At 41.3% G+C, this 12,593-nt stretch overlaps 1 protein-coding gene across 1 annotated transcript in view; it reads right to left on the bottom strand.

The window, feature by feature from the left end:
- Positions 1-12,356, bottom strand: part of LOC309502607 (integrin alpha-6-like) — a gene marked incomplete at its 5' end in the record, with an annotated part of 36,907 nt that extends 24,551 nt beyond the window's left edge. Inside the window, 4 exons of the mRNA XM_082175015.1 lie at positions 6,695-6,956; positions 7,096-7,137; positions 11,979-12,016; positions 12,233-12,356. Of these exons, the coding sequence (XP_082031141.1) occupies positions 6,695-6,956; positions 7,096-7,137; positions 11,979-12,016; positions 12,233-12,356 (466 nt within the window). The remainder of the gene's footprint in view (positions 1-6,694; positions 6,957-7,095; positions 7,138-11,978; positions 12,017-12,232) is intronic.
- Positions 12,357-12,593: the final 237 nt, after the last annotated feature.

Below are 12,593 nucleotides of genomic sequence, written 5' to 3'. Positions count from 1 at the left end.
TGAATGTAGCTTGTTTAAAGCAGAGATCGGACCATTCCCTTTAAAAGGGCCATTCGAACCATGGTGGAGACACATTGTTAGTCTAAAACATGCATTTCAGCTCGAACCAAAAGATATTTGGCAAATTGTTATCAGCTCAATTCCAGATGTTCTGAACTATAAGATACCACAGGTTTTGATGACAGGCACCATTGTGCAGTCAATGCATCAAAATGAGCCTGAGAGCGAAATCTTGAATAGACTAAAACAATGCCTTCGCGAGCTGCGTGGTTGTAGTCCTGTTGGATGGGAATTGATTTTCAATCGGAAACAGAGTACTGAAGAATCGTTTGAGACATATGCAGAAAATATGTTTGAACTTTTTGAGGAGTATTCTGGAATTGAGGGTGTTAACCACAACAACTTAATTGTCCTTGAATTCCTGCTTACAAATGCAGGGCCGCGTGTACAGCAATCACTCATGTGTGGTGCTTCTCCAGCACAAAACACATTCGAAGGTATTGTTAGTTGGGCAACAAGAATTGAGTCACGAAAACAAATGCATGGTGAGGTAGCTGTGTTAGAATGTCATGAAGATCCTCCATCTGCAGGAGAATTCAGAAAGCCACACTGTGGCAAACTGAACAGATTTTGTAATTCCTGTCACAAAACAGGCCATACAGAGGAAAAGTGTTGGTCACTGGGCAGAGGCAGACCTCCACCCTATTTCATAAAACGCAGACAATCACAATCTAATGACAAAAACCAGCACTCTGCAAGTAACCAAAGCTCAAATGCATCTAAAACTCTTACTGACCTAACAACTTTGGACGCTCAAGGCCTTCAGCTATTAGCGTCATTTGCTAGTCGGGTAGCAGCCCAATAGCAAATAGCTTAAATGTTTAACATCTAAATTCATTGAACCTGTCTGCATTTTCAAATTTGAAATTGTGCTTAACGCATCGTGCCCTACACATCGTGCACATAGAACACAATTTGGTTGTTTGTGCTACAACATGCACATAGGCTAATTTAAAGTTTATTCTTTAAACACAGGATTACTTTACTGTAAGTGTAGTTGAAACACTTAGGCAAAGGTGATATAGATGTTGTATTCTATTGTTTTGCTGTGGGTGTATTTGGAACACTTAGGTAAAAGGGTTGTAGATGTTGTATTCTAGGCCATGTGTCCTGTGTAAACTGAAGTAAACGCGTGTGTCTGTGCTGAATTTGATGGCTATAATGTGATTCACAATGAATTTGAAAATCAGAAACAGCGAACACATCTCATATTTAAGGCTTCAGAGAACTAAATATTTTTATGTTTGAATGTATTCTGAATTACTCTGAGATTTGTTTTTTCCAAAATAGATTAACGGATTCGTATGTTTCCACAAGATTGTGTCAGAGATTGGCGACGGGACGGCTAATAGCTGATATCAGGAAGTGTGCGGGCGACTTGGATGAGACGATGGGTTAGTCCGACTAGGATCAGCTTTACGCTGGTTGATTAACCTAGCTTGGACGCTTCCGATGACTTCTGTTCTAATTTAATAGTTTTGGAAAACGGTTGAATTAAGTTCCTGAAGGGCATCCAAGGGGGCTATTGTATATATCTTTGGTTGTTGCGCGTGTACGGCAAAATCCCTAGATATTTAGCCAACTGCCTCAGCTTCTGATCTTCGGGGCTGACCACTTGTGTCGTGCATCCTTGGGAAGGACTGCAAAGCGATATAGTTTTCCTTATCTATAAATGGAAAAATATAAAGTAAGAGTAAATAGAAGAATCAAACGTTATAATGGCCATTTAAAAAGACTAAATGAGAAGAAAAGGTACTTGAAACCTAGCAAAGGGAAAAAGAAAAACAGCGAATGTACATCTTATCAGCCCTGAGCCAAAAGGCCTTTTAATATTCAAATGTATTGACATGAGAACCAGTAGAGATTTGACCACGCGTTAAGTTGTTCCAGAGACTCTTCAGAGACCGAAAACAATATAATTTGACTTGTATTGTTAAAGAATATAATTATATTATAACTTGAATTATAATAAACATTATATTACACTCGCCGAGCAGGACAATAATTGGAGAAGTGCGACTTTCGTCATTAAAATTGAATTTCTGAAACAGAATTTCATTTGTGTGCTACCCAGTGCCAAAAAGGGGCGGAGTATGCCTTTATTTTTCACCGTTAGAAAACACGGCTAGGAGTGTGGCACAGGTAATAGCACGCTAAATAATCCTTGACTGGGGTGCACCAACTGAATTGAATCTGATAAGATAAGTAAATTTACGAGGAGGGTGTGAAATGCTAAACAGCAGACAGAAGCACCACAGTTTTTTGCAGGTCAAAAAATATCTGCACAAATTAAAATGTGTGAATGCATTGCACATGCAGCAGACTGAAGGCTGAACTGAAAAAGCAGCTTCAGGTGTCACAACACACTGAGACAACAGCAACAATTCAGACGTGGTCAATGAAACTCGGTTTCATGTGACATCTGGAATTAAAATTGCTAACAAGTAAAAGAATTCTACGCGTCTGAATTTAATGCTTTTGAAATATTGGAATTATCTGTGGTTCGCTCTCCTCTGTTTTCTGTCTCAGGCTTAGGCTACTTCTGCAAAATGGTGGAGCCCACCTGGAGCAAATCCAGGACAGCGGAATTGTTCGAACATAACCTGAGACTCGGGAGATGGGTGAAAAGACATTATAAAAGGCCTTTTCACACGTCACACTATCACATTACTGCATAAATATGGCCTCCCAGTTTAGAACTGGATCGAAATTTGCAACACAATTGTTATAGATTAGATTCCACCCATCTCCTAGACATGAACACTGAACACACCCCTCCATCACTATACCCTCACAGCAACTTCACCTGGGGTAGATGGTCTATCCAGGCTGAACACTGCACATCAGACGAAGATGTGTCATCTTCACACTAACAGATCCAGATAGCTTCACACACACAGGGTGGAGCTGATCTCATGATCATGGTCTAACAGAGACACAGAGAATATTCACAACAAACTGCTAACTTATGTAACACACATGAACAACTGAATGGCTACAGTCACAAATCAAGACAAATTCTAAGGCAGACCTGCCATTACATTTCAAACTATATGATTGTTGGTGGGAGTTGGAAGATCAGAGGGCCCCTGATTTCTCAACTTACCACTAATAACAGAAACATAATTAAAATGGATAAATCTGAAGTGAGACCAATTCAATCAAGTACAAAAATGTACAATTCAACTCTGTCATCGACTGTGACTTAGCCAGATCAATACACACACTCTCAAACACACTCTCTCACACACACACACACACACACACACACACACACACACACACACACACACACACACACACACACACACACACACACACACACACACACACACACACACACACACACACACACACACACACACACACACACACACACACACACACACACACACACACACACAAAAACACTCACAGACAAAAACACACTCTGACATTCTAAAAAATTCACACACAAAACCATTGATTGGTTTACACCGACCTCTTGCTGCACTTCTGAAAATTATTTTGATTTCTGCATTTTTTCCTTTGAGTAATTCAGAAAAACATTTCTGAAACTTATTTTGATTTTAATATCTGAAACTTATTTTGATTTCCTTTGAGTAATTCAGAAAAACATTTCTGAAACTTATTTTGATTTTAATTTCTGAAACTTATTTTGATTTCCTTTGAGTAATTCAGAAAAACATTTCTGAAACTTATTTTGATTTTAATTTCTGAAACTTATTTTGATTTCCTTTGAGTAATTCAGAAAAACATTTCTGAAACTTATCTGCATATTTGTATATTGTCCATTTTACTTGCAACAATGTATTTGGACATTAATTCAATTGAATCTCTATGTTTGGTTACACCAAAATAGCACTGGTTGTTTTGTTAGAATGCCATTTATTTAAATGTTTCTAGAAACAGGGTAAGAGCTTGTAAGATCTTCCTTTGTCCTTCCTTGACCCTCTATAGGAGTACTATTGACGTGGTAATTAAAAATCAGGTAATTAATGAGACCAAACGTACCACTCACAATTGCTGACATGAACATGGTATTTTACATTGAACATGACATGATTTTTCCTTATTGCATTATGCGTTCCTATGCATTTCCTTACGACTGTAAGTTCATATGTGCTCAATCGTGAAGCGGACATTTAAGATGCTTTTCAGGTGTCTCACACAAAGCCGTGTGGACCAAAGGAGAAGCCCTTCATCCACTGAGGTCTGCCCAGACAACCGTACCGCTGGAGGTGACAGGGTTGGTCAAGAAGGGTCAGATCATCATCGTGGAGAAGGTGCCAGGGAAGCGGAAGTTTCTCCATGAAGGAATGACACGTCAACTGAACAAGTCACAAAAGGTCCAGATTGACTCTATGAACTTTGCTCACGTCACAGGATTACAGGAAGAGAACCTGAATGCATTCATCCACCCGCTGGACTCAAGCTATACACCTGGTGAGAACAGGTGTTCTGCAGGTGAACACAGCCCACTGAGCTTCTACAGATGCCAACATTGCAAAGACAATTTTTGTGCTACATCTTCAAGGATTATAACAAACGTCTTACTGTGACCCCGTAAGTGTTCATCGGAATGTGACCCACGGGATCAAGGAGGGAAACTGTAAGACTGAAAATACTGGTTGAGGCCTGATTTATGGGACAAAAGGGCCCGGCTGGCTAATTAACATTTGAACTCACAGAAGCACGAACTAACAACAAAGAACCCACACAAGAGCATGGTTTAATGTGAATGTTTATCATTGACTGTTATGCTTTTGGTGTCATTTGAAATGTCTCAAAGTGAGTGGTACAGATATCTCATATCCAGATAGATAAAATAAAAGGAAATAAGGTTTATAGAAGTTCATAGGAAACTGGTTTAGAGATAATGCCAGATAAGGCAACCCCCCTTCTGTGGGATAGAAGCCATTTGAGGGTGGTCTCACCCCATCCCCCTTCTCACCTGCTCAGAGGATAAAGGAAGGTGTTCTGGCTCTCTCTGTCTCTTCTTCTTGGCTGGACGTGGAATTGGATAGGTGGTTTCTCTCTCTCTCTCTCTCCCTCTCTCTCTCTCTCTCTCTCTCTCTCTCTATCTCAGGTACAAGCTGGGTAAGATTCTTTGGTGTAACCAATGTATAACCATGTTCTAGATATTTGAATTGATTGTGGAATTGATCTCTGATATCTGAAATATTAAATTGCTACAATGTGATTATTCCTACTGGGTTTGACATTGTTTATTTAATGGTTAAAAGGAATAGTCAAACATTCACTCACTTTTAGTAAGGCACAGATATTATTAAAACCTTTCATTTATGGAGTCAGATGAATTAACGAGTAAATACATATGATTAATGTATTGCAAATTTAACCAACAAATACTTTGCATGAGTGAGGACAGAACACGTGACAACCTTCCCCGTGTATTGGCGAACCGGAGATTGGGCCGAATATAGCGGGCCTTACAATTGTAACTGTACGGTGTTATTTGCTATTTTATTAAAACATATTTTTAATGTACTAAGTTTTAACTTCATCATTACAAATGTGCAATTACATATATTTTTAAATACATAGCATATACATTTCTATAGAAATGACATGAAAGTATATTTCAGTTAACCTTAATATATACTGTGCGTATCAAAAGGTGGTGGTAGCGCAATGGATAAGACACATGCCTTTGGTGTGAGAGACCCGGGTTCGAATCCACTGTGAGACACCAATGTGTCCCTGAGCAAGACACTTAACCCCTAGTTGCTCCAGAGGCGTGCGACCTCTGACATATATAGCAATTGTAAGTCGCTTTGTATAAAAGCGTCAGCTAAATGAATAAATGTAAATGTAAATGTAAAAGCACTCAAAAGTTCAGCTAATTGCATTTAATATAAATTTAAACTACAACACATTTTCATTTAATAGCAATTAACATGCTATTAAGTGTCCAAAAGCATTACATTCATCTTGCACTAAAGTACATTCTTTAAAAGTGTATTATTTCTGTAATAAGAACTCTTTTTTTAAAAAGTATGTTACACTGGAATAAAATTGTGTGAATTAAGAAAATAGTTAAAGAGAAATGTTGCAGTGCTCCTCCTCACCAGTGGGGGTCCCTATGCATTTAGAACATAATGCATATAAATGCATATAAAATGTAAGTAAAGACACTGACTATTTTTATTGATCACTCCATCATAATAAATAAATGGTAGCAATATGATCATGGTCATGAAGTAAGACCATGCAAACAATGACCAGTGAGTCACTTCTGACCTGCTCTCAGCCTCATTCGACACACCCAGACCACACACAGTCTGTTCAATAACGCCTGATGTGTACTCTGCTTTGTTCTGTGAGTATTTCTGTTAGATAACCTGTACCTTTTAACGTTTTGATGGACAGAATGCACGTTATTTTTCAGTTTCACAGTTGACCAGACTTTATGCCTACAAAGTCTGGCTGTATGAGGCTACTTCTGGTCTTCTATACCTCAAAGTTACCACAGAATCCTATCAAACGTGTGTGTGTGTGTGTGTGTGTGTGTGTGTGTGTGTGTGTGTGTGTGTGTGTGTGTGTGTTTCAACATCGCTCCTAAAGCACACAAAAACACAATTTTATGTATTGCATCAAATGTCATTCCTACCTTTCCAGTTGTACGCCCCTGGCGCTCCAAAGATGACATAATGGTAGTCTTTAGTGAAGGTGGCAGCCAAGCCTTGCTGACAGGCGCCGAATCGTTCATGACCCCGAGTGTGGCCGTCACAGAACTTCCAGTTCCCCCCATCCTCGTCTGATTGGCTGTCGATGCTCAGGTCTTGACTGAGCATGTAGCAGCGTCCAGTGATGTCACGCGCCTCCTGGGGTGTGTTCGGGAACAACAGACGCTGGTAGCGATGGGCACATGTCTGACACAGAAAGAAAGATAAGTACGTGTCATTGTGACATTGTGTGACACAAATAATAAATCTAAAATGTCAAAATGATGACAATGTAACTGAAAGTCAATTAATGGTCCATTAGCATTCAACTCTGTTCTTGACGTACCACAATCTTGCCTCCAGGTCCTTGGCTCTGAACCGTTACACCCTGTTATGTTCTTCACTTACATTAACAGCAATAAATGATGACTTGAATCACGAGATACAGTGAACAACTTCTTTACTGTTCAAGTGCAAATCCAATCATATCAATGCGCCAAAGCTGCACTCAACCGGTAACTCTTAGTATAATGACAGTTAACTCAAATACAGAAAGTAGTGCCATTAAACTTATATAAGTTTAGGTGTACTTCAGACATTTTGTATTATGGTTCCAAATACATAACAATTCCTCCCTTCCAGCTTTGAAGTACTGTACGTCAACAGTGAACAAAATATTCCTGCATGTCAAACATAAATAGGCACTTTTACCATTATCCAATGTAAACAAAACCAAGTTACTAAATAATAAAAAAAAATTTTTTTTCTTATTTCCAAACAAGTAACAGTTCCATCATCTGTTTTGGAGTCAACAATCAACATTCTCCTTTTAAGCAACTATAAGTCAAGTCTCTCAGGAGGTCTATGGCTCCTCTGAGGGTAACGCCGTTCTGGCGCTGCAGAGACATTTACATTCTGACTTGTACAGTCTATAGTCTCTGTGTTCTGAGTGTCACTGATACCAGCAGCATAACCTGGTGCTATGGCAATGTCCTCTGAGTCAGGGAGAGCATCTGACTCTTTTGGTTCTGTGATAACTTCGCCATCTGATATGTCCAAAAGTTGGTCAACGTGTCTACGCCAGACCATGGTAGGACCTACACTCACAGTGTATGATAGTGGTCCTGTCTTTGAGAGTATCTCACCAGTCTGCCATTTCTGGGTGGTACTGCGATAGTCTCTGGCAAGTACTTTCTGTCCAACATCAAAGGTTCTTAGTTTCCTTTGTAGCTGACTGGGAGAACACTGTTTCTCTTGAACATGTTTACGTATGTCCGGTTTTAATAAATCCAAGCGTGACCTCAAGCTCCTTCCTATGAACAACATTGCAGGTGTCTGTCCTGTTGTAGCATGTATGGTGTTTCTGTATGCCAGAAGGAAGTTGGCTAGTTTATGTTGCAAAGGTACATCCTCCCTCCTGCTTGCTTTCATGGACTGTTTAAATGTCTGCACAAAGCGTTCTGCTAGTCCATTTGTAGCTGGGTGGTGAGGAGCTGAGGTGATGTGCTTTATGCCATTCCTCTTGAGAAACTGTTGAAACTCCTCCCCCATGAATTGACTGCCATTGTCACTCACCAACTGTAGGGGTAAGCCCGTGCGAGCGAAGAGCATCCGTAGGAGGTTCACAGTCTTCGCGGCAGTGGCTGTCTTGACTGGAAAGATCTCAGGCCACTTTGAGTGTGCATCGACCACAACGAGGAACATGTGATCTAAGAATGGGCCTGCATAGTCAACATGTATGCGTTGCCATGGTGTGGAAGGCCACTCCCATGTGTGAACAGGTGCAGGCTGCGGTTGGCGCTGGTTTTGCTGACAACCCTCGCAGGATTTAGCAAGGCATTCAATTTGACTGTCCAAGCCAGGCCACCATACATAACTTCTGGCGAGGCTTTTCATTTTAACCACACCAAGATGGCCTTCATGCAGTGCAGTTAGTACTCTGGAGCGAAGCCTCGGCGGCACAACAACGCGTGACCCCCACATGATACAACCCTGGCACACAGAGAGCTGGTCTCGCCGGTTGGCATAGTCATGGAGTGGAATGTCTGTGTTTGCTGGCCATCCATTCACTGTGAAGTCATAAACTTTAGCTAGGAGAGGGTCATTTCTTGTCTCAGTTTGAACCTGTGCACTGGTAACAGGAAGCGGTTCCATCTGTGACAGGTGCATTACCAACGCAGGATCAATAACCTCCTCAGGAGTAGGCTGTGGAAGGCGTGAGAGCCCATCAGCGTTTCCATGACACTTAGTTCCTTTATATTGGATGGTGTAAGTGTGTGCTCCCAAGAACAAAGCCCATCGTTGCAAACGTGCAGCTGCCATGGCTGGAACACCTTTTTGGGGGCTAAAGATGGAAAGAAGGGGTTGGTGATCGGTAATCAGGGTGAAATGTCTGCCATAAAGATATTGATTGAACTTTTTTACACCCCACACTAAGCTCAAAGCTTCCCTGTCAATTTGCGCATAGTTTCGTTCAGCAGGTGTTAAGGATCGGGATGCGAAAGCAACAGGTCTCTCTGATCCATCAGTCATTCTATGTGATAAAACAGCTCCAATTCCATATGGAGATGCATCACATGCTAGACACAAAGGGAGGTTTGAGTCATAGTGTGTTAACACTTTATCTGAGATTATCAGCTGCTTGGCTGCTATGAAGGCCTGTTCACAGTCCTTAGACCACCTCCATTTGGTGTCTTGTTGCAGCAGTGCATTCAGTGGGTGTAACACAGTTGACAGGTGTGGCAGAAATTTGTGGTAATAATTGACAAGGCCCAAGAATGAGCGCAGCTGACTCACATTTTCTGGCGATGGAGCCCTCAGGACGGCATCAATCTTTTCCTGTGTCTTGTGCAATCCATGTTTATCAATCTTGTGTCCACAGTACTCAATGGAGTCTTCGAAAAACTCACATTTGCTCCTCTTAGCTCTCAGTCCATACTCCTCTAATCTTGTCAGAACTGCATCCAGGTTTGCCAAATGTGTGTCATCATCTGGCCCGGTAACAATAATGTCATCCAAGTAGCATTGTGTACCTGGTAGCCCTTGTAGCACCTGGTCCATAGCCCGTTGCCAGATCGCTGTGGCACTAGTGATGCCAAACACAAGCCGACTATACTGGTATAGGCCCTTATGAGTGTTTATGGTCAGATATTTCCGTGATGATTCCTCCATTTCCATCTGCAGGTACGCCTGAGCAAGATCAATCTTTGAGAAGCGCTCACCATGTGATAACGATGCGAAGATGTCATCTATACGCGGAAGTGGATATTGGTCTGGATGTATGACAGGGTTAACTGTCACCTTGAAGTCACCACAGATGCGTATTCTTTCAGTGTCCTTTTTGCCTACAGGAACTATAGGCGTCGCCCATTCCGACCAATCTACCTTTGACAATATTCCTTGGTCCACCAGGTGCTGGAGCTCTGCATCCACTTTGGGGCGTAAGGAATAGGGAACAGGGCGTGCCTTGTGGAATCGTGGCTTTGCATTGTCCTCGAGTTCAATCCGTGCTTTTATGTGTCTCAGGGTGCCGATGCCCTCATTGAACACTTGTGCATGTTTTTCCAGAATTTGAGTCAGACGTTCATCTGCACACTGTCCGTTCTGTTTTTTAGCAATTTGCATTGCTTTAATCTCATGCCAGTTGAGATGGATGTGCCTCAGCCACTGTCGTCCAAATAGTGGTACGCCACCATCCTTCAGTACATATAGCTCCAAGTTGCATCTCTGATTTTCATATTTCACATTTACTTTCAGTTTTCCCAATGGAGTGACCCTCTCGCCTGTGTACGTTCTCAGTTTCACATTTGTGTGCTTCAGTTTCAGTTTTGGGAAATTTTCATTGTAGTCTTTGAAGGATATGATAGACAGTGCTGAACCAGTGTCTAGTTCCATTTTTAATGGTACTCCATTTACTTTAGGTTTCAGCCATATCACACTGCTGCTGTCATCATCCTCTGTTGAGTACAACTCTAAGCATGACAGATTTTCTTCATTTGAGTCATCAGAGTCCATTTCTGCAACTCCATATACTCTTCTGTCCTTCTTTCCCATGTACTGTCCCTTTTTGTCACTGTATTTTGATTTACACATTTTCTGTATGTGTCCTCTTTTGTTACACTGTCTGCAGTCTTTATCTTTAAACCAGCAATCTGCAGGGTCATGTGACTTTTTACCACATCTGTAGCATGGCTGTGTTTTATCCTTTTTCTTTGTGTGTAACTTGTGCACAGAGCACATTTCAGTGTTTTTACCTTGTAACTCGCCTGCATCCTTTGCTGCAGTTTCCACTGATATGGCGATCTCCAGTGCACGAGTTAATGTTAGATTTTCCTCTGTGAGAAGCCGCCTCTGAGTGCCCTCGTTGTGCAGCCCACACACGAGCCTGTCTCTGAGTGCGTCCGACAGCCCCTCCCCAAACTGACAATGCTCTGCCAGTCTCCGGAGTTCTGCCATATACTCCGACACGGATTCAGTCTTCAGCTGATTTCTTTTATGAAAGCGGAAACGCTCCGCAATAACCAGCGGCTTTGGATTTAAATGCTTCTGTAAAAGTTCCGTTATCTCTGTGAACGTTTTATTAGCCGGTTTTGCCGGTACGATGAGGCTGCGCAGCAAGTTGTACGTTTTAGCACCCATAACACTGAGGAGGACGGCCACTTTCCTCTCATCCTCTATTTCGTTTGCCACACAATACTGTTCAACTCGTTCCACATAAGTTGTCCAGTCTTCTACGGTGGTATCAAAACTGTCCATATGTCCCACACTCGCGAACATTTTGACTTTGTGCCAGGTGATTTACTCTCGTCACGTCCTCTTTTTACCTTGGCGTTGTGTGTACATACGCCCCCACCTCCCGGGTAGCTAGTCCAGCAGACACGCGGGCAGGCCGACGATATTCCACAAAAAACAGGACAATAGAGTTGACTTTCTCCACATGTAGTCCGTCCGGACACGTAATGGGTCGATATAACCTCGTCGCCAATTCTGTTATGTTCTTCACTTACATTAACAGCAATAAATGATGACTTGAATCACGAGATACAGTGAACAACTTCTTTACTGTTCAAGTGCAAATCCAATCATATCAATGCGCCAAAGCTGCACTCAACCGGTAACTCTTAGTATAATGACAGTTAACTCAAATACAGAAAGTAGTGCCATTAAACTTATATAAGTTTAGGTGTACTTCAGACATTTTGTATTATGGTTCCAAATACATAACACACCCATCCACTGGTTCTCCTTATTCTCCACAAGAACATCAACTGTGAGAGTCACCGTGAACAGAAACCAAGTCACGATTAGAATTTCAAGATCTATCAGAAAATCCTGGCACTGCTGACTAGATGAGCATTTAAACCAATAAAACAAGAAATGATATTCACGATAGCAGTCATCTACTGCGCCTGGATTCTCATGTGATATTGTTCAATCTCGGGTACACAGATTTTTTGAAGCTATAAGATGATTTTTCTGCTCACCATCATTGTCAAAGTCCACTCGAGTACAGTCATCAGGATGGGTGGTGATGTCACAGCTGTACAACCCACCTGTGATGTTTGCTCCCTGATTGGATAAAGCCCTGGCAGTGGGAGCACCAATCAACAATATGTGCAAAGAAAGAAAGCAAGAATATATGAATATATATATTTATTGAAAAATATTGACTATAAAGATAAAAATATAATTAAAACAGACTATTTATGATATACATTTTTTGCACTTGCTAGAATATTGCATCATGCTAATACAGTATATGTCTACTGGAATTAAGGGTGTTGCAATATACTGGTACTGACAAAAACTGAGATATTTAAAACTTAATTACTGATACATCACATA

Source organism: Leuciscus leuciscus, assembly GCF_965113295.1.
Source record: "Leuciscus leuciscus genome assembly, chromosome: 7".
NCBI lineage: Eukaryota > Metazoa > Chordata > Actinopteri > Cypriniformes > Leuciscidae > Leuciscus > Leuciscus leuciscus.
The sequence above is the reverse complement of the archived record's forward strand: the minus strand, read 5'-3'. Positions and strand labels throughout refer to the sequence as shown.